Source organism: Brassica napus, chromosome C1 (assembly GCF_020379485.1).
Source record: "Brassica napus cultivar Da-Ae chromosome C1, Da-Ae, whole genome shotgun sequence".
Lineage (NCBI taxonomy): Eukaryota > Viridiplantae > Streptophyta > Magnoliopsida > Brassicales > Brassicaceae > Brassica > Brassica napus.
The window spans coordinates 8,279,096-8,300,093 of NC_063444.1; the positions used below are offsets into that span (position 1 = coordinate 8,279,096).

A 20,998-nucleotide genomic window follows, 5' to 3' on the forward strand; every position below is an offset into this window, starting at 1 on the left:
TGTATTCATCAAGGAGTGGAATAGAATCTGCAGAGCATTTTACCATTCTTCTCTTGGATGGATTGATGAATACACATGCTTCTAAGGCTTTCCGTAACTATCCCAGGCAAGAGCTCTCTACAAAGAAACCTTATTTTACGTGGGTTTTCTTCTGGATATGTCCTTTGTTGTGCCACAAGAAAGGATTGGGCTTGGTTTTAATTTAACAGGAACGTTGCTCCCAAACGAGTGTGAGTGACAAAAACTCAGGCCTTTTTGGAAAAGTCAACAAAGTTGTGCTGAATGCAAAGATAATAAAGCTTTGTGGAAAAGATGTTTTAGTCAACGGCTCAGAGTCTCCGTCTTTCCCAAATCGTATAATGGCTTCTGCCTCGTCTTCCTCCAAGCGCCAGTTCGACGTGTTTGTGAGCTTCAGAGGCGCTGACACGCGTACCAACTTCACTTCTTACCTCCGTCAGTCCCTACACCGGAAAGGCATCGATACTTTCTTTGATGAGAAACTCCGGCGAGGCCAGGATCTCTCGGTCCTCTTTGACAGGATCGAGCAATCGAAGATGTCCATCGTCGTCTTCTCGGAGAACTACGCCAACTCCACCTGGTGCTTGGAGGAACTCTGGAAGATAATGCAGTGCAGGGAGAAAAGAGGTCACGGTGTGATACCCATTTTTTACAAAGTCAAGAAGTTTGATGTGGAGAATCAGAAAGGGAGTTTTGAAGCTCCTTTCAAGAACCCTAAGGAGTGTCTCAAGGGAGATGGGCAGAAGGTTGGGGCCTGGAAGGAAGCTCTGAGGGCTGCTTCCAATATACTAGGCTTTGTGCTTCCTGAAGAAAGGTAGTAAGTAGAATTAGTGATATTGTTGTCTTCCACTGCTTTGTTTTTCTTGTTCAGTTCTCTATGTAAAACTGTAAACTTGATTGATGCAGGCCGGAGAGTGAATTTGTTGAGAAAATAGCCAAGGAAACTTTCAGGATGCTGAATGATCTGTCTCCATGTGAGATCAGTGGTTTCCCGGGGATTGAGTCACGTTCAAAGAAACTGGAGGAGTTATTGATGTTTGATAATGCAAACTGTGTCCGTGCCATTGGGGTTCTCGGCATGACTGGAATCGGCAAGACGAAGGTTGCTGATAGCGTATATAAACGAAACCACCGTCAGTTTGATGGCTACTATTTCCTTGAAGACGTTGACAAGGAGCTGGAATGGCATACATTAAGTTATTTGCGGGAGAAACTCCTCTGTAAGTTATTGGATGAAGAAGATTTGGATGTCAGAGCGCTTGGAAGATTGGAAGACTTTCTAAGGAACAAGAAGGTGTTTATTGTGCTGGATAATGTGACCAAAGAAAACCAAATCAAAGATCTCATTGGGCCGCTGGAGCAGTACCGGAAAGGAAGTAGGATTGTTATAACAACCAGAGACAAGAAACTGCTGCAGAACAACACTGATGCAACATATTTAGTTCCCAGGTTAAACGACTGGGAAGCTATGGAGCTTTTCAGCATTGGTGCATTTCCTGAAAACCTCTACCCACCGGAAGAATTTCTGGATCTATCAAACAAGTTTGTTTATTATGCTAAAGGGCATCCGTCAGCTTTGAAGTTATTAGGCTCAGGTCTATGCAAGAAGGAAAAAACATACTGGATGGAGAAATGGGAGAGATTAAGGGTAATGCCAGACAAGGAGATTCAGAAAGAGCTAAAAAGGAGCTATGAAGAACTGGATGATGAACAGAGGAGCATATTCCTGGACATAGCATGTTTTTTCAGATCTGAAAAAGCAGACTTCGTTTCCAGCATTCTGGAATCAGACCGTGTCAATGCTGCAGCTGTGATGAGAGAACTTGAAGATAAGTGCTTGGTGACCATTTCGTATAATCGGCTTGAGATGCATGATCTAATGCATGCAATGGGGAAGGAAATCGGAAGTGAATCGTCCATCAGAAGGGCAGGCAAACGTAGTAGATTGTGGAACCACAAAGATATTCGTCATGTGCTGGAGCAGAGAACGGTGAGTTAGTTTCTCATGAGTGTTCCATTGATTTTCTGTGATAAATCATATCTACACTTGATATGGTCTCTGTTGTATTTACAAAAAAAAATATATTTTGTTATTTTTACCAGGGAACAGAATGTGTTAGAGGCATCTTCTTCAACATGTCTAATGTCGAAAAGATCAAACTAAGCCCTGACGTTTTCATAAGGATGTCGAATCTCAAATTCCTGAAATTCCACAATTCTCATTGTTCCCAGTGGTGTGACAATGACCATAAGTTTCAGTTCTGCGAAGGGCTTGATCACTTTCCAGATGAGCTTGTGTACCTCCACTGGCAAGGGTATCCTTACAATTGCTTGCCATCAGAATTTAATCCAGAAGAACTTGTCGATCTTAATCTGCGTTATAGCCACATCAAACAACCGTGGGAAACTGAAAAGGTACATCCTCCTCGGCTATAGATTTCTTAAAATATTATCTAGTTTTTCTACTGATTGGTTATTTAATCATTGTCTATATTTCACAGAACACAGAAAATCTAAGATGGGTCGACCTCAGTCATTCAAAGGGCTTGCTGAACTTATCAGGTTTGTCCAAGGCCAAAAATCTTGAACGACTGGATCTTGAAGGCTGTACGAGTTTGGCTGCGTTGGGCTCATCAATAGAACAGATGAACAAACTTATTTACTTGAACCTCAGAGAGTGCACAAGCCTAGAGTGTCTTCCAGAGGGAATCAACTTAAAATCTCTGAAGACTCTGATCCTCAGTGGCTGCTCAAACCTTCAAAAGTTTCAAATCATATCAGAAAATATTGAATCTCTTTATTTGGAAGGCTCAGCAATCAAGCAAGTCGTTGAACACATTGAGAGTCTTTGCAATCTTATTTTACTGAATCTCAAGAATTGTCGCAGGTTGAAGTCACTTCCCAACGATCTTTACAAGCTGAAATCTCTTCAAGAACTCATCCTCTCTGGCTGTTCAGCGCTGGAGAGTCTTCCACCCATCAACGAGGAAATGGAATGCTTAGAGATTTTGCTTATGGATGGAACATCCATCAGACAGACACCTGAAATGATTTGCTTGAGTAACCTCAAGCTGTTTTCCTTCTGTGGATCTAGCATAAAAGGTTCCACATGGTTGGTATTGTTGCCTTTCTCAGGCAACTCTTGCTTATGGGACCTCTATCTCACGAATTGCAATATCTACAAACTGCCGGATAACTTTAGCTCCTTACGCTCGTTGCGATGCCTATGCTTAAGCAGAAACGATATAGAGACCTTACCTGAAAGCATCGAGAAACTTTATTCTCTGTTGTTGCTTGACTTGAAACATTGCCGCAACCTCAATTCTCTCCCGGTGCTTCCACCTAATCTACAGTATGTAGATGCTCATGGATGTGTTTCTCTGGAAAAAGTTGCCAAACCAGTGACGCTTCCCTTGGTAACTGAGAGGATGCATACTACTTTCATATTCACGGATTGCTTCAAGCTCAACCGAGCTGAACAGGAAAGTATTGTAGATCAAGCCCAACTCAAGAGCCAGCTACTAGCAAGGACATCTCTTCAACATAATCATAAGGTCCATCTCTATTTTTACTCTCTTGTTTCATTTCATGCTCATGCTTTAATGGTTTTCTTTGTAAGCTCATTTCAGGGACCAGTTACGGATCCTCTGGTTGCCGTTTGCTTTCCAGGAAGTGACATACCTTCATGGTTATGTAATCAGAGAATGGGATCTTCCATAGAAACCGACCTGGTTTCACACTGGTGTAACAGTAAATTTATAGGAGTTTCCCTATGTGTTGTTGTCAGCTTCGAGGGCCATGAAAGTTGTTATGCCAACGGCTTATCTGTAAGATGCAAGTGCGAATTCAAAAATCAAAACGGTCAGTCTATCAGCTTTAGTTTCTGTCTTGGGGGATGGAACGAGTCATGTGGATCATCTTGTCATGAACCACGGAAACTTGGATCTGACCATGTTTTCATCAGTTATAACAAGTTCAAAGTGCCAGTCTACCGATGGAGTGAAGAGAGTAACGAGGGCAATAGATGTCGTCCCACTAGTGCCTCGTTTGAATTCTACCTTACTGATGACACTGAAAGGAAACTAGAAAGCTGCAAGGTGACAAGGTGTGGGATGAGTTTGCTATATGATCCAGATGAGAACGACCGTGGATTCCAGGGAACACGGGTTACAGATATTGTTGAGCGTACATCGAGTGAAGCTTTTGTGCCCGTGAAAGGTCTGTCTCTCTCGCAAGTTGGAGCAAGAAGGAATGGTATAATAAGAGATGAAATCCCCATGTGAGTGTTAACATTGGTCGTGTAAAAGGTAAGTAGAATGCTTATTGGGTTATCTTGAATTTCTCTTAGTATCTTTCATGAATATATGTTAAACGCACAATTTACATTGAATTAGGAACTTGAAGACGTTGCAATTCAGACCGTTTGGATTCGTCAAAGGGAGAGTTCTATCTAAATATCTAGCTGAAGTTTGATGTTAAGCTTATGTTGTTTCTCCCTTTGCATGACATGTATGTTAAGTTGCTTGAGTTTGGTGGAACCACTGGGTCCACAAGGTTGTATATTTTAATAAAAAGTATCTGTAATTGGAAGGAATTCATGAAGAATGTTGCAGGGTAGATCCAAATTCTTGTGTTAAGAAGAGATCGGCCAGGATTATGTGTTATGTAATGGATAAACAAAGTTGTTCTTGATGATGATTTGATGTTGTTCAGGTGAAACTTTCAAGCAAAATATATGGATGTCCATGTTGTTGCTTTGGAAAATAGTTTTGTTGTGCGGTTTTCTCCTCTCCAAGAGGCCAAAAACAAATCAACTATTTTTCTGGTTACATTCAAGTTTAACGTAGAAACGTACATATCCTTGGATCTGGCTGTTTGGAAGTTGGAACAAACATGGCATCAAACCAGGTCTTTATTTGTTTTACCAGATGACATCAACTGACATCAAATGTCTTAAAGACCAGCGCTAAGGTTCATGTACTTTCCAAGTACAGCTTCCCTTGAGTTTTGTGTCACGGATGAGGTGCTCAAGAGCGGGTTTAAGATTGGGTGTATGCATCTGATGAACCCCAAAAGACAAAACTCAAAAGAGACTGCAAAGAGTGACAACAATGATGCAAAAGCCAATAAGGAATGGCAGTTTCAGCACAAAAGCAATTCTCCTCGAATACAAAAAAAAAAAAAGAACCCCACTCAGAGAAAGCCAATAAGTGTGTCGCCAGTTCCAATATTGCAGCAGCTCCTCTCCGTATCCTCAGGTCAAACCACGACTTTAAACGACACCGTATTGAATTGCGCATAGACCTCTCTCTCTCTCCCATGGCCACCGCCGGGCTTCTTCGGTCTCTCCGCCGCCGAGAACTCCACGCAGCTTCTGTCGCTTGGGCGTATAGATTCGTATGAAACTCCTCACTAATCTCGACCCATTCGTTTTCGTGATTATCTTCAGAATTTGAGCTTAGTTTCGTTTTTTGCAGAGTTCTGCTAGCGCCGGCGGGAGGACGACGGAGCTCAGGTTAGACGGAGTCAAAGATATAATCGCCGTTGCGTCTGGTAAAGGCGGAGTAGGAAAGTCTTCGACTGCTGGTACTACTACAATGAGATCTTCTTTCCTCTGTTTTGTAATCATTCTCTCTTGAGTTTTTGGGGTGTGAGATTTGAATAATGGAAACGGGTTGTGTTGTAGTGAACTTAGCCGTAGCATTGGCCAACAAATGTGAACTGAAGATTGGATTGCTTGATGCTGATGTCTATGGACCATCTGTTCCTATCATGATGAATATCAGTCAAAAGCCTCAAGTCAACCAAGGTAGAGATTAACAGATAGATAGGTTCATCTTGCATTCTTGACTATCGTTTTAAGTAGTATATATATTTGAAGATATGAAGATGATTCCTGTGGAGAACTATGGAGTTAAATGCATGTCAATGGGTCTCCTTGTAGACAAAGATGCACCACTTGTGTGGAGAGGTCCTATGGTCTGTGTTTCTTTTCAAATACCCTTTGTATAGTTTATGCAACATCAACATAATCTGATGAGAGGTATTGTTGTTACAGGTAATGAGTGCTCTTGCTAAGATGACTAGAGGAGTTGATTGGGGTGATCTCGATGTTCTTGTTGTCGATATGCCTCCTGGAACCGGTGATGCTCAGATTACCATCTCCCAAAATCTTAAACTCTCAGGTCTGTGTGTGTGTATATACATATCTGAGTTGTTGTTTGATTGGACAAGTCATGTAGTTACTCAGAGTGTGCTTATTATGTGTTCCAGGTGCTGTAATTGTATCAACTCCACAAGATGTTGCGCTCGCTGATGCTAATCGAGGGATCTCCATGTTTGATAAAGTTAGAGTACCTGTACGTTCATCTACATCCCCCCTCTTTACTATTTTTGTGTGCTTGGAAGCATATGCTTTGTCTTAGCTTCTTAACCTTTCTGCATATTTACACTACTAGATTTTGGGGCTTGTGGAGAACATGAGTTGCTTCATTTGTCCTCACTGTAACGAAGCTTCTTTCATATTTGGGAAAGAAGGAGCACGCAGGATGGCTGCAAAGAAGGGTTTAAAACTCATCGGTGAGGTAAATTTTCTAAAACCAAAACCGATGCTTTGTTTTTTTGCATTATAGTGTTGTAGATTCTCTTCGTTGCCTTAGAAGGTATCGTTTTTATTATAGATTCCACTGGAAATGAAGATCAGAGAAGGGTCTGATGAAGGTGTTCCTGTGGTTGTTTCTTCACCTGGTTCTGTAGTATCAAAAGCTTATGAAGATCTAGCTCAAAACGTGGTGAATGCATTGAAGGAGCTACGGGATAATCCAGAGAATGAGATTCAGATGAAACTTAATGTTCCACATTCTAGCGGATCATCATATAACAAGCCATGAGAGCCGCCAGAGGCACAAAACCCAAGTTTGTCTTGCTGAGAATACAAGAGAAGAATGTATCTGCAGAGGACAACGGAAAGAGAGACGCACTCTTTTTGGACAATGTGAATCAGCAGATCAATTAGATAAGGAAAGTTGATGAATCCAAATAAGAAATGCATGTCACAGCAAACATTCTATGCAGGGCCGGCTTTAGGGTAGGGGCAAAGGGGCGTGGGCCCTGGGCCCAATTTTTTTTTGCAAAATTAGTATTATAAAAGGGGCCCAGTTTTTAAAAAAATTTAGGAATAGGGGTCCAAATTTTTTAAATTATCAATAAATACACGTGAAAAAAATATTTAAATTTATTTTGGCCAAGGGCCCATGATATCTTTGAGCCGGCCCTGATTCTATGTTCCGACTTCCGAGTAAGACATGTTGAGATGACTTCACAATGTATAAGATGAGATCACCAAATTGTATTTTCATTATCTTCTCCCCCTGCAAAGCAAACGATTACAGAACTACATTCAAACTATGGTTTCTCTGCAACAAAAAAAAAAAAAAAAAGAAAGGGAGTTGTCTTTTGCATTACCAAAACAATATCTTTGTTATAAAGAATAGTCAGATGTAATTCATGGACACAAGTACATTTATAAAACAATGTTCAATAAGAAACTTTTTTTTGAATCCTCTCGTCTAGAATCAGATCAAACACTGAAGGAGGGGAGGGAGTTGCCATTCTTCACGGAACCAAGATTGGAGAAGGTGATTTAATTAATTACTAGATTTTGTCAAAGCTCGGGATTTTTTTCTTTTTAAAATCTTGATCAAATTTTGTTAATTATAATATTATGTATTTTTATATAAGATAATCTGATCTATTTACAATTTTGTTGATTTTTTTTAATGTATTTAAAATATAATATGTTAAGACATGATATAAAAATGTATTTATACTCATAGATATTGTTTTATGAGTTTAAAAATTAGATGGAGTGAATTTTATAGTTTTTGTATTGTTTATTATACTTACTAGGTTCGTGTCCGCGCTACGCGCGGATTGTATGGTTATATAATTTTTTTTAAATTAGCACAAATATATGACACTCTTTGGTAACTTTATCCTAAAGATCTATAAATTTGAGCTCGAAAAGTAGTTAAAGATTTTTTTTTACCGACAACAGAAGAATCTAATCTATTAAAAGAGAAGTACAAAATTAAACTAACCCTTAAACTTGCACAATATTTACAATAGAATGCCATTGCAGTATTTAATATACCTAACAATAGATATTCTTTGTTTTTCCTCTTTTATTAATGCATTTTCCTAAATTGATTTTTAACTAAAAACATGGCAACAATAATTTAAGCAAATCTAAACAATAAGGAATATCAAAACATGAATCAGTTGAGACAATTTTTTTCACGAAGAAGATGATTAATTAGTTTGTACTTTAATAATCATATCATGAATCAGTTGTAATTTACAATCCAACTTTTATATATATTTATACTATAGTGTAAAAAAAAAAGACGTAATAAGTGAAAAAAATCATTTTAACCACACGAGATCAACATATGAACACTAAGAAAACATATACAAACATCGTCTATTTGTTCAATGAATATTATATCTTTTTTACGCTCTCCATATACTCAATATAATCAAAATATCTATTTTAATATATCTATATTATTAAAAGTGAAGTAAGTATTAGAATTTTTTTTTCATTCTAATAACTACATGCGCTACCTAATTAATAATTATTAATTAATTGACAACAAATCATTTATTTTGTTAGATTTTTCGCTATCCAAACTTCACACTTAATTGATTAACTACAAATCATTTATTTTGTTAAATTCTTTTCTAACCAAACGTACGAAACTTACGATTATTTTCTAACCAGATTATTCTGTAACCAAATTTTACAATAAAACTAAAAAAAAATTATTTAAAATGTATCTACAAACTTTAAATGTTATAGATATATTCATATATATCATTATTTATTTCACATGCAAAATATAGACTATAGATATTTTTATTAAAATATATAAAGTTATTTTTAAAATATATATTAAATAATTTGATGATTAATACAATTCACACATATAAATTTAATTATAAAAATACAACAAATAAATTTCAATTTAATATTTTCTCAAAAATGAAAATAAAAGTGAAATTTATTTGGCATATAAAAAAATTAGAGACATATATATCTATGTTACTAAAACATGATACATTTAATTTTTAAAATATAGATTTATTAATATATATAAACATAATAATTGGTTCTCTAATTTAGAAATAAATACATCAAAATGGTTACTGTAGTCAAAAATATAAATCGACAAATATATTATATAATATATTTTTAATTTGTTTTGTATTCTACCATAATATGAGAAATCAACAAATTACATACAGTAAAAATAGTCAATTTATCACAATTACAAATCGAATAAATACCCATATGAATGTATGTTTGTACAACTATTATATTTTGTATTGTAAAAAAAATTATATGTCTATTTTATTAAATTAAACACCCGTGCGGATGCACGGGTCAAACTCTAGTTCTACTTAATAAAGCAATTGTTGATGATTTTTTTTGGTCCTAATTGTTAGGGAATCTCCAACTCTACATCATTTTTTTTGATGTTTGGAGTAAACTCTAATCCCACTTCATAAATAGAGTAACTTTAGTCATTACTCTATTTAAGAGTTGAATATTTTTTATTTATATAATAATACTTTAAATCTTAAATATATTTATTTCATATTTTTCCTCATTTTTATGTGATACTTAAATATTTAAATTTAAAAATAATACAATAACATGAAAATATGATTTCCATATGAGAATATTTAATAATTTTAAATAAAGATGCATAAACAAATAAAAATACCAAAAATAAACATAAAATATAAAATAAATAAAATAAGTGATTTAATAATCCGATAAATCATTTATAGAACTGACAAAATCAGAAAAGTATTGTCCAAATGATAAAATAATGACTGATTTTATAAAAACATTTTGCTTGATTTATTAAAATCAAAGATTAAAAAACTCATTATTCATTATAAAATACATTATTTGAACCAAAATATGATATTTTTTATATATTTATGACTATTTTACTTTTTAATAATAAATGTTTAATATAAATAAATTATATTTTTATGGAAATTTTGTAAACATAAAATAGTTAAGGTTAATTGGTAATTTTTTATAAGTTTAAAGTATTGTTAACAATTATTAATTAAATAAAATTGAAATTATTTTGGAATAAAAATCGAGTAATACATGGGAATAAGACACAACTTAATTTTGGTGTTGCACCATTTTGAACAAAATTTCAAAGGCCAAATTATATTAAAATTTTAATTTATCTTTTATAATAATTAAGAATACTAAAATAGAATTATTTATCATGAATTTTTTATCAGTATATATTTTAAATATGATGTATCATTTTCACACTTTTTATTAATAAAAGTAAACTCTTAAAATTAACTATTAGTAGCTATTTATTTAGTTGAGTTTGTAAATGTATATAATATATTAATGTTGTTTACACAATTATATTTTTAAATATTATATATTTATGCTTATAAGTTGGAGTACACAACTATAGATATTTTTATTACAACTGTAGATAATAATAATTTGAATTTCGTTTTTGATTTTAAATCAGCTAATATTCATTTTGACTTTAAATGACATGGCGAGTTTGGAAGTTTTGATGCTATTTTTCACCATATTGTTTTTTTTGCTTCCGTGAGAACAAATAGTACCGTACAACTAAAGATCTAACTGAAAAGGAAAGCAGCAATCGAAGAGAGGAAACATCCAAAAGTACAGAGAAGCGTACATCCTCATCTTCAACTCTTTCAACCCATTTCTTTGAGCTGACTTTGCTTATGTTCAACCTACTACATAAAATCACTGGGGAGGGTAGAGCCAAAGGAGATTTCAGTTGACACTCTTTGACTACCATCTTATCTGTTATATGGTAATGGATGGTCATGAAAAATCCCATGTTCTTCCAGCCGACATGATTTGGGCTTTGTATGTCCATGTAAGACTGTATCAACTGGTCATGATTTTGCATAAATCCACTTTGCAGAAAATTTGAAACATGTCTCTTGTAGTTCAGACATCATACATAGTTTCACGTTGTGAAGTGTGGCCTCTACGACAGAAACATTAAAAAAATTTACATGCTCCAGAGTTCTCTGAGTTCCATGTCGTTATCATCGTCTCGAGAAATGAATGTAGCATCACTTCCAATTGAGACCATTTCCGGATCAGAATAAATTCCAAGTAAGCTTTGGCCGGTCCTAGCAACACTTGACTCAGTCGCCTGTTCCCCCACTGTATTTCCCCAAATATCTTGCATAATCTAGTTTTGATATGTTGAAACGCCCTTGATCTCTTCTTACATCATATTTATCGTACCAACTTTTGATCTCAGAACACCTAGTACAATCTTCAGGAGTTTGCAGAAACTGTTCATATGATAAAGATTAAAGCTATGTGTTCTCACAGCAAGTAGCATCTTCGGGAAGCGATGCTGTCTGAAAAATGGAGTAGTGTGTCAGCTAGGGTTGCACTGTTTTGGTTAGCGGCATAGGGGCAAAATGGTCCTAAAAATTATGTTTTCGTAAACTATAGTATGCGCTTAGTTTGGGGAAGTAAATATGATATAGACGCCAATTTTCTCTTTTAATTATGTGGTAAAATAGAGAAATCAATAAGAAATTAGAATATATCATATACTGCCAAATCTAATTTTAAAAACATGTGTTCAAATTTGAAAACAACTTTATAAATATAGAGAGTGGCTTTTTTGCTAAACAAATAAATTATAAATTATATTAACAATTGGAATTAAACTGTAGCTAAATCATCTTGAGGTTCGGACAAAAATAATATAAATCCAACATAAGTATTAGGTACAAAACTAACAAACACCTAACCTAATTAAATACACTAAATATCTAATCAAAAAGTCCTTCAGAAACTGTGAGCTTCACTCTTCTCCCATGACTGAGATTTCATCTGATTTCAACTTCTTTCTCACATCTCCATTAACAAAACCAATCAAAACCCATCTTGATTCACCTTTCAATTTCACAAAATCAACAATCTTTCTTCTTAATCCCTAAGAAAAATCAAACCTTTCGATGACTCTAGCAACTTCTACTTTCTAGGTTCTTTCCTTCTTCATCTTACCTCTCCTCTCCTCCTCGAAGCCGATGAACTGCTCCGACACTTCCCATCTCTGCACTTCTTTCCTCGCTTTCAAACCGAACAAAAACCAAAACCTTCCCCATAATCCAAAGCATGTTCGACGCATTACCCTCCGACATAACAGCCGATATAACCTCCGGTGACGTCTACGTTCGAAAGAACTGTTCTTGTCTCACCACGACTCCTCATCAGTACGCAAGGAACACAACATTCACAATCAGACAGAACTGTAGCTCCGTCTCCGAAGCTGTCGTCTCTGCTTACAGATTAAAATAGGTTTCCAAGGTGAGGAGGAAGATAAAGGGTCGGCATGGGCCTTTCTTTAGATGAGATTTTTAATGATTTCGTTGGGTTTTTGTAAATGAGTTTTAATTTAGTCAGAACATAGCTTGTATTTTTGGAGAAGCAAAATAATCTATGAAATTTAAAATGACATGGTTCATTGATTGGATGAGAATATTTATGCTGACGTGGCACCCCTTAGAAGCTCCAAAAATAGCTTCTTTTATATAGTAGTGATTATAATCTATTATAAAAATATAAGTAGACAAACAATTATAAAATCATTTTAAATTATTCATTCTTTCTGTTTTGCACATTTCAAAAAATTTTCTATTCATTTTTTGTTATTATAAATTATATATAAGGTGATGAGTAGAATAAACAAAAATTATTAATTATTATTAATTTTTAGTTATGGTGTTTAATTGGTTGAACTATATAAATGTTTCATTTCACTTAAAACTGATTATGGTTTTTGTTTCTAATTTGTATCCAAGTTGTTTAATGGACCCTCCCCTTAAATCTACAACCCTATATTTTTATGTTTTATTTTTTTCTTAAATCAGCGGTTTAAAACTTTTCGTACTTTTAGATAAAAAGCTTCAACTAATTGGACCCATTATATAAATATTTGTTTATCTTATTTATATATGTTTTGATGTAAAATATTGTAAAATGTATAACCAATTAAATTGATTCAACAAATAATAGATGAAAAAACTCGAATGCATATAATATGTAACCATACATCACATGTACAGTGCCACCTGTGTATTCCATATGTATATTTGAAAATAACAGATGAATATGGCGACTTGAAAATAACAAATTTCAATTTATTTATTTTTTTGAGAAAACCAATTTCAATTTTTTTGCCGGATTTTGGACCTTTGTAATTCCAATAATAATTATCATAACAAAAGAAGTATCATATCCTAGTCGAGTTATTACTTATTAGCTATAGCCTCTTTGTACGTAATGCATTGAGAAGGGAGACGAATTTGAGAAGACATATGTCATGATCAAGGAAGTTAATATGTTACATAAAGATTTAGTTATATCTTTTTTTGGAGACAAATTGTTTTTTTTAGGGACGAACTTTGGAGACAAATTGCTCTCCTCCAAATAAACCGTAAAATACTACTCCCCATTTGTATGCACATTTGACCATATGGTTGATAGAGTCTCAAATTGGAAACCAGAGAATGAGTGGACCAAGTATAAAATGAAATTTGGTCATATCGCTGCTGTACTATACTTCATAGGATTATTATTTGTAGTTCATATCTAAAAGCTCAATCATTACATATTTGGCTGAGAATTTAACAGAGACGAATGATTTGACGTTAAGATCACATGTTATAAAGAAGCAGACCAAGTAAGCATGCACGACTTGAAAGAATCCACATAAAGTTGGATGAATTGAACATTCGGTGTTGAGACCAATAATAACCATGCCTCTGGCGTCTTAATGCTGGTTTGTAGTGTTGCAAGTCGGAGATAAAACTTACAAAAGCAAGAGACAAAAATCAAATATGTAAAAGCAATGTGTTAAGAGTTTTATAAATCTGCAAAACTAAGAAACAATGTCATATTCATAAGATTGACAAAAAGAAAAGATAGAAGGATGCATCAAATATCTTACCAAAAGTCATCATCGCATTGGTAACACTTTAAAGACAAAGAATAATGTGTGTGGTTATTGACGAAACTGGCCAGACGGAAATATATACAGATTCCATCATATTCTCTTCTGCCAGTTAATCTCATCCAAGAGCGAAGGAATGAATTTTGGCCAGGTTAAAACCTTGTAAAGAGCCCCTTCCAAATTGCTGAGGATTCTTGTTCTCAAGTGTGTTTGTTTCTGTTTGTGTACAATTCCAGATAACAAAGGCACAAATGAGACTCTCGTATGGCATCACACTCTTCTGAGGCTCGAGCAATTAACCTTTCCCAAGCTTGCTTGATGTACCAGATATTTCGACCTGAGTACACCAGACTCTATCATACACAATCTCTTGCCTTTTTCATACTCTTGTGATCTGCTTTACATAAACATGTCAGTTACTCTTTATACCTTTACCCATCGTAATCAAACATGTCAGTTGCAGGAGAACGTATGACAAAATTCTCGAATCTAAAAAAAATCAATCACAACAGCTCTAACAATTTACAAAGAGCCATACCTTTTTCCGTATTCTGAATATTCTTTATGCACTCTCCATGATGCTCTGTATCTATATATATATAAAAGACACTTTCCCTATGATCAATTAATTAACCCAAAATATATACACAAATCTTAAATTACACAATGCAAACGACACCATCAATCCATAAAAATCCGACTCTTATCACTGTTGCCCGAAACTTTTTCAGACCACAGATCGATTTAAGAGAAGTACCAGTTTAAACCTGGTATTTGGTATGACGTCGTTCTTAATAATCCATCTCCTAACAAACCGCTTTGCTGTTGCATCAACGGTGGAGTCTCTTGATCATGGAAGAAGACATGTTTGAACTGTCTCCTCCTCCTGCTGTGTGGCTTGCTCGGAGATACATACTGCTCCTGCTCCGCTACAGGTCAACACGACACCCGAAGAGCTCGTTTCAGGTTCGCGATCATCATCGGTCCAGAGGAAGCAACATGATTGAAACAGTTACCAACGGCGTTAGGATTACATTAACACCGTGAATTAGTATATTGTAAGAGATACGAAGAGAGGATGAGTTCAAGAAGATCAATACTCACTTCTATTTATATCGTTTACACACCACCTTTCAGATCTAAGCAAAGTATTAAAGATGAATCGTGGAGAAACGAATCAATTGGATTATCATGAAGCCATTAATGACTGTTTCAGATCGCAAGAAGAATTGCAAAAGTCACAGCCTCGCCGTCACAACGAATAGAAGAGACGAACTCCGTTCTTTGCTGCAGCCGTGGTTAGCGGAACTCAGAGTTATCGGGCCGATTATGCTTTCATTGACACAGCCCAATAACACGTAAAATAATGAAAGGTCTGTCTGACGTGGCAAAAGACATGTTTCTGATTGGCCCGAATAAACTATCCTACGTGTCATAGCTCTCTGTTCAGTATATCGGGCTTTTAGTAGTGTTAGATTGATCGAATTAGTAGAGGTAAATATAGTAGATTAATTTTCCGGCCAACATTAATTATAGGTCGATCTATTTGTTTTTCTTTTTTTTTCCAGTGTTAAATGTTTTTCATGTGTTGTTTTCATTTTTTGTTTTTCTTGTTTTAACGATTTTTTTTTGTCAACACTTGTTTTAACGATTTTAATAAGTCTCATCATAATATAAGAATATTCTCTTGCGTAGAATCGTAGTTATAGTGAAACTATGGACAAAAACTTTGCTTTTTAACTGAGAAACTATATCTTGACCCGCACAACCGTGCGGATGGTTGTTTTTATTTTTACACACATAAATATTTTTACATGATTAATTGTATAATTTTAATATATACTATATTACTAATTGTTTAATATAAAATTTTAAAAGACAATAATTTTATAGTTTACATACAATAATTTAATTTATTATTATAAAAAAAAATTTAATTTATTTGTTTTGAATTGTCAATAATAGCATATTTTCAATCATGTGATACAAAATTCTAAATTGAAAGTCTTATTAGTTAAAGATAAAAATTAATTGAAAATTATTATATTAAATTAATATCACAATATTAATACAAAATTGTACATGAGCTTAATTATAATTACAAAATTAATTAGATATTTTAAAGGTTTGTTTTAGTTAAAATGAAATATAAATAAACACGAAATTAACTAAATATAATTCGAGTAAAAAAATGAAATGTACATATATGTTATAAATAAACACGAAATTAATTAAATATTTAAAATATTGATTTTAATGCAAAAATAAGTATATTTTTATATTGTAAAAAAAAGATATGAACGATTTTATTCAGATATGATTTCAGATAATATATAGGAATATCTAATTAATTTGTTTGTTAAAAAAAATTCAAATATTTATAGGAAAAGAATCATTTAATTAAGTTTCTAAGAGTGGTCCAGAATAAAAATATCACGGATGAATTGAGTCAATAGTAAAGATATTTCCAGTACAGGTGTTATAATATGATTGGTTATAAGCTTTGCCAAGTGTATACGCTTGATATTTCTATTTGCGCCCTCTGATTATCAAAAAGCTTCGATTTGCATCCCAAAAAGAAAATCCCACAAGGAGCGGAGTCCCTGGTAGTGACAGTGGTGAAGTAACTCAAATCTTCTTCCTTCCTCTTCTCTCTCTCTCTCTCTGGCTCGCTCGCTCTAGGGTGGGTTTCGTTTTGGGCGTTTCTTTCTCTGGAAGCGTGCATCTGGTTGAGGAAAGTATCGATCTTGACTTTGTGTTAATCCCCCAATTGGTTCTGCGCATGTTTTAGACTTTAAGGTAAGCATCGATCCTTTTTCTTCTGTTCATCCGAGTATACGCTTCTCTTCGTCGTCGCTTATCTTCTTCATTTGTCTCACCTCCACATGCAATTGTTCCATTTGGCTTGGGAATGATCTTCTCCTTGTTTACTGCATTGTCTTTTCTCGAAATTGGACTTTTCTTCCTCATCCAGTTGATTTCAGTTCTTGTTAAGAGGTTTACCACAATTCTAATCTCTTAACAGTCAAAAAGATCATCGCTTTTCTGCGTACCAATGGATGTACCGTTGCCTGTGAAGGTTCCTGGCAACCAGGGCGATGATGCTACGTCTGTCTCTTGGTATCTTTCAAGGCAAGAAATCGAAACTAACTCACCGTCAAGACGAGATGGTATGGGTTTGAAAATGGAGATTCGCCTACGCAAGTCTTACTGTACCTTCTTGAAAAATCTCGGTGTGAGATTGAAAGTGTATGTTTCTTCTCTCCATTTGTTATGCTACCTTAGTTTCTACCTCCCTTATTAAGATTCACCATCTTGAGTTAAGAAAATGTAATCCTTTTGACATGAATGTAGTAGGCTTTGGTGTAGGTGTTAGAAATTCTGTAGTTTGGTTTGGTGCTATCATATAGGGGAATCGATACTCTTTTGTTAGTTTAGTTTAGTTTAGTTTAGTATAGCATTGGTTTTATACACTAAAGCTGCTAGTGACATAAGCTTACTCGTTTTTTTTGGTTTCGTGGATGAATGTTGCTGATATTAATAATCTCTCAACGCAGTCCCCAGATAACAATAGCCACTGCTATAGTATTCTGTCACCGATTCTTCCTTCGTCAGTCACACGCTAAGAATGACAGATGGGTGAGTTTAGTTTGACGTTAACAAAATGGTATTTATTTAGTCTCTCATCTTTTTAGCGAATCTGTGAGTCTATAGATCGCTGTGTCATTTTTCGGCTAGTTCTAGACAAAGTGTACTAGTTGATTGATCATATGAGTCTGCCTCAAAAGAAATGCCGTATGGGATATAGATCAAGCTCTGTTTTGTCGTTTTGGATAGAAAGAACAACTAGATTTGTACTTATGCCTTTTGCTTTGTTACACCTTCTCTGCAGACAATTGCAACAGCATGCATGTTCCTTGCTGGGAAGGCCGAGGAAACTCCACGGGTTTTACAAGACGTTGCTATTGTCTCTTATGAGATAATACACAAGAAGGATGTTCCTCCTGCCCAAAGAAAGGTTTCTATATGCTTCCAATCCCAAACCCTCTCCTTGTCCCTTTTCCCTTTGTTTTTTTACTTTCAATGGTTTCTCTTTCTATTGCATATAAGTGTTATTCCACTTTTGCAGGAAGTATGTGAGCAACAGAAAAAGTGTGTGTTAAGCGCAGAGGAGCTAGTTCTTTCTACGCTAAACTTCGATCTCAGTGTTGGTCACCCTTACGAACCTCTGATAGACGCAATTAAGAAGTATAAGGTTGAAGAGGTTAAGTCCCAATTTCCTCAGGTTGCATGGAGTTTTGTCAACGATTGGTAATGCTATATAGACCTTGTGTTTCTTCTTCTTCTTCTTCTTCTTTATTTAATTTACAAGTCATTTTGCAGTTACGGGACGACACTCTGCCTGCAATATAAGCCTCGTCAAATAGCAGCAGGTGCTTTTTTCCTTGCTGCTGAGCACCTAACAGTGGACTTACAATCATACGGAGAGGGCTTGTTTCAAGAGTTTGATACCACACCTGGTCAACTAGAGGGTATGTGCTAATCTTTTTGACTTTGATGCCTCTCTAGACTTTGTTGCTTCGGTTTATTTTATCATTTTTCTGTGTTCAGATATCCGTGGCCAGATGCTTGAGCTTTATGAGAAAAAGCATGTTTCTGCAACCCAAGGAAGCATAGTCGAAAGAAGCAACGGTGGAGAGATGGTGCATCAACCTGTCTCAAAAGAAGTGGCTTCCACAGATAAATGTCCAAGTTCTGATACTGGAGGAGGAGGCCCATCCAAAGTCAATCTAAGCCAGAGCAATGATCAGATAGTGGACGATGATGTGTCTAGGCCCGAAGGAATTGAAAAGGACAACTCAAAAATAGAAGCTGGAGAGAATCCAAACGGCCATTCTATTGATGAAGACTCGCAACTGCGTGCAGAGGAGGTGAAGGATAAAAAGTCAGATGAAGGTATAAAGAAAATGGATTTGTCTGAAAGAGGAGCAGAAGATGTGGAGGAGCTGCGTGATGAAGATGACAAAACAGTGGAGATGGGAAGTCAAAGCTCTCTAATAGCAACACAAGTGTAGAACACAGTGAGATTATTCTAGATGCTCATGTTGAATTGATGGCTGGTGTTTCTCTGATGAATTGACAAAGGTTTGATGGAGATGGTCGTTGAAGATGGTGTGAAGTAGTAGTGGTATTAGATTTTTTTTCTTTTAGTTAGAAGCTTTGGAAGAACGGTGTTGGGCATTAAGAAGAGCTTTTAGGTAGGTGAGTTTTGAAGAAGCTATGTTTTCACCAAAACAACTAGATGGTTTAGTTTCAAGATTGTGAATATAATGTGTAATACGACAATGTTCTCTAACTTCTTACAGTTACTATGAAATTAGATTTGGATGATGGCTCCTAGTAGATTTGATAGATTTTATGAGGAGAAAAAAATATCGTAACCGATTCTTTGAGATCTTTTATTCCCTTGATTAACGCAATTAACGATATTCATCTTGCAAATATTTGTATACAGTAGATGATCTCAGATTCGAATATGATTTGTATTTCCTTTTTTCCCTTTAGCTCGAATAGATTGTTTGGTCACTTCTCAAAAGTCTTACAAGTTTTTATTGAATCCTTTTTTTTTCTTATAAATTTTTTTTCTTAAAAAATTGATTTATATGCAGAAATCTCTTTAAATTGAAAAAACTTCAAATACTATAGAATTAATTTTTAATGCAATATCTATTTTTGGTTTTTATTCGTTTTTTGTTTTGTTTTTGTATACCATATTTAAAGATTAACAAATAAATATAAAAATAGAAATAATTACATTTATGTTTCAGAACAAACAAAATACAGCGAGGACTCTAATAATACTTCCTTTGAAATCAATGTTTTAAAGGAAAGAAAAAAATAATAACTATGAGAATGAGGGAATACTGAATATATGATGTAGGGCTGTGATTTGTTTACTCTTTCGCTGACTAGACTTTTTTTTTATTTTTTGGTAAAAGAAAATAAAACGAATACAACTTGTTTGAGCAAAAAAAAAGGAATACAACTTCTCTCAAAACAAGTTTTTATTATTTTTTGTTTTTATTTGGGAAGAGTAAAGAATACGCTTCGGGTTGGAGATGTAACTGTAACAAGGATAAAATATATAAAAATACCAACCAAAAATATTTCAGTTTTCATCTTCTTTCTCTCCCTCACAGTTTTTCCTCTCTTAAGGTACGATGATGAAACCTATTTGTCTCTCGCTTTGGTCCTTCTACTACTTCCGGGAAGCTTATTTTATTAAAAATCTTACAAAACCTTAATCCGATTCGTCAGTATATTAATTAGTCTGTTTAACTTCTAGGTCACAACATTGAAGTCGATAGATGATGTTTTTTTAATTTGACTTACTTCATTACTAAGTTTTGACATAAAACCTATTTCATTGACTCTCCTCTGTGTTCGTTTTTCTCTATAGGTGCTAAAACGTTTCCATCGAACAACATGGAATGTAACAAGGATGAAGCTAAAAGGGCAATGGATATTGCTGAGAAGAAACTCTCCGAGAAAGATTACGTTGGAGCCAAGAAATTTGTTACCAAGGCTCAAAACCTATACCCTCACCTTGATGGCTTGAATAAAGTGTCTATGATGATCCATGTTTACATCTCAGCAGCAAACAAGATCATCAACGGAGGGAAAGACTCTGACCTGTATGGAGTGCTTGGTGTTGATCCATTGGCTGATGATGAAGCTCTGAAGAAACAGTACAAGAAGTTGGCTCTTTTGCTTCATCCTCATAAGAACAAGTGTAAAGGTGCAGAAGGTGCGTTTAAGTTGGTTTCGAATGCTTGGTCTCTGTTGTCTGACAAGGCTAAGAGAGCTGCTTATGATCAGAGGATCAGCAAGTCAAATACTGGAATGCAGAA

The 20,998-nt window shown here is 34.9% G+C and overlaps 3 protein-coding genes and 1 long non-coding RNA gene across 7 annotated transcripts; 3 read left to right on the forward strand and 1 right to left on the reverse strand.

The window, feature by feature from the left end:
• The first annotated feature begins 97 nt into the window (after positions 1–97).
• On the forward strand, positions 98–4,737 carry LOC106377087 (disease resistance protein RPP2B). Its single transcript, XM_013817250.3, has 6 exons — positions 98–832; positions 925–2,008; positions 2,122–2,433; positions 2,520–3,572; positions 3,648–4,325; positions 4,413–4,737. Exons 1-5 carry the CDS (start codon positions 360–362, stop codon positions 4,299–4,301), a joined length of 3,576 nt encoding a protein of 1,191 aa, XP_013672704.1. The 5' UTR covers positions 98–359; the 3' UTR covers positions 4,302–4,325; positions 4,413–4,737.
• A 257-nt stretch (positions 4,738–4,994) lies between these two features.
• Positions 4,995–11,149, forward strand: LOC106377090 (iron-sulfur protein NUBPL-like). Of its 2 annotated transcripts, XM_013817252.3 has the most exons (9): positions 5,007–5,415; positions 5,496–5,604; positions 5,705–5,827; positions 5,900–5,997; positions 6,077–6,203; positions 6,292–6,377; positions 6,477–6,602; positions 6,699–7,081; positions 7,295–11,149. In XM_013817252.3, exons 1-8 carry the CDS (start codon positions 5,152–5,154, stop codon positions 6,906–6,908), a joined length of 1,143 nt encoding a protein of 380 aa, XP_013672706.1. In that variant the 5' UTR covers positions 5,007–5,151; the 3' UTR covers positions 6,909–7,081; positions 7,295–11,149. The 2 variants fall into 2 exon arrangements, with proteins under 2 accessions (XP_013672707.1, XP_013672706.1); XM_013817253.3 differs by lacking the exon at positions 7,295–11,149 and having other exon boundaries at positions 4,995–5,415; positions 6,477–6,597; positions 6,699–6,800.
• Positions 11,150–11,819: 670 nt separating this feature from the next.
• Positions 11,820–15,576, reverse strand: LOC125580652. Its single transcript, XR_007318383.1, has 4 exons — positions 14,845–15,576; positions 14,626–14,676; positions 14,085–14,481; positions 11,820–13,945 (listed from the first exon to the last, which is right to left on the reverse strand). It is a non-coding gene; the product is annotated as an uncharacterized LOC125580652 (long non-coding RNA).
• A 1,056-nt stretch (positions 15,577–16,632) lies between these two features.
• LOC106377092 (cyclin-T1-2-like) lies at positions 16,633–19,478 on the forward strand. 3 transcript variants are annotated; one of them, XM_013817259.3, is made up of 8 exons: positions 16,640–16,886; positions 17,062–17,084; positions 17,167–17,336; positions 17,645–17,726; positions 17,980–18,105; positions 18,217–18,398; positions 18,471–18,619; positions 18,699–19,478. In XM_013817259.3, the coding sequence occupies exons 3-8, from the start codon at positions 17,260–17,262 to the stop codon at positions 19,160–19,162; spliced, it is 1,080 nt and encodes a 359-aa protein (XP_013672713.1). In that variant the 5' UTR covers positions 16,640–16,886; positions 17,062–17,084; positions 17,167–17,259; the 3' UTR covers positions 19,163–19,478. The 3 variants fall into 3 exon arrangements, with proteins under 3 accessions (XP_013672712.1, XP_013672713.1, XP_048601475.1); XM_013817258.3 differs by lacking the exon at positions 17,062–17,084 and having other exon boundaries at positions 16,633–16,886; positions 17,113–17,336; XM_048745518.1 differs by lacking the exons at positions 16,640–16,886; positions 17,062–17,084 and having other exon boundaries at positions 17,094–17,336.
• The last annotated feature ends 1,520 nt before the right edge of the window (positions 19,479–20,998 follow it).

Coding starts and splice junctions, on each gene's coding strand:
- LOC106377087 (XM_013817250.3), top strand. CDS start 360: ATGGCTTCTGCCTCGTCTTCCTCCAAGCGCCAGTTCGACGTGTTTGTG. Junction 2,009..2,121: donor ATGTGCTGGAGCAGAGAACG/GTGAGTTAGTTT, acceptor TATTTTTACCAG/GGAACAGAATGTGTTAGAGG. Junction 2,434..2,519: donor AACCGTGGGAAACTGAAAAG/GTACATCCTCCT, acceptor TATATTTCACAG/AACACAGAAAATCTAAGATG.
- LOC106377090 (XM_013817252.3), top strand. CDS start 5,152: ATGGCAGTTTCAGCACAAAAGCAATTCTCCTCGAATACAAAAAAAAAA. Junction 5,998..6,076: donor TTGTGTGGAGAGGTCCTATG/GTCTGTGTTTCT, acceptor TTGTTGTTACAG/GTAATGAGTGCTCTTGCTAA. Junction 6,204..6,291: donor CCAAAATCTTAAACTCTCAG/GTCTGTGTGTGT, acceptor TATGTGTTCCAG/GTGCTGTAATTGTATCAACT.
- LOC106377092 (XM_013817258.3), top strand. CDS start 17,143: ATGGATGTACCGTTGCCTGTGAAGGTTCCTGGCAACCAGGGCGATGAT. Junction 17,337..17,644: donor CTCGGTGTGAGATTGAAAGT/GTATGTTTCTTC, acceptor CTCTCAACGCAG/TCCCCAGATAACAATAGCCA. Junction 18,620..18,698: donor CACACCTGGTCAACTAGAGG/GTATGTGCTAAT, acceptor TTCTGTGTTCAG/ATATCCGTGGCCAGATGCTT.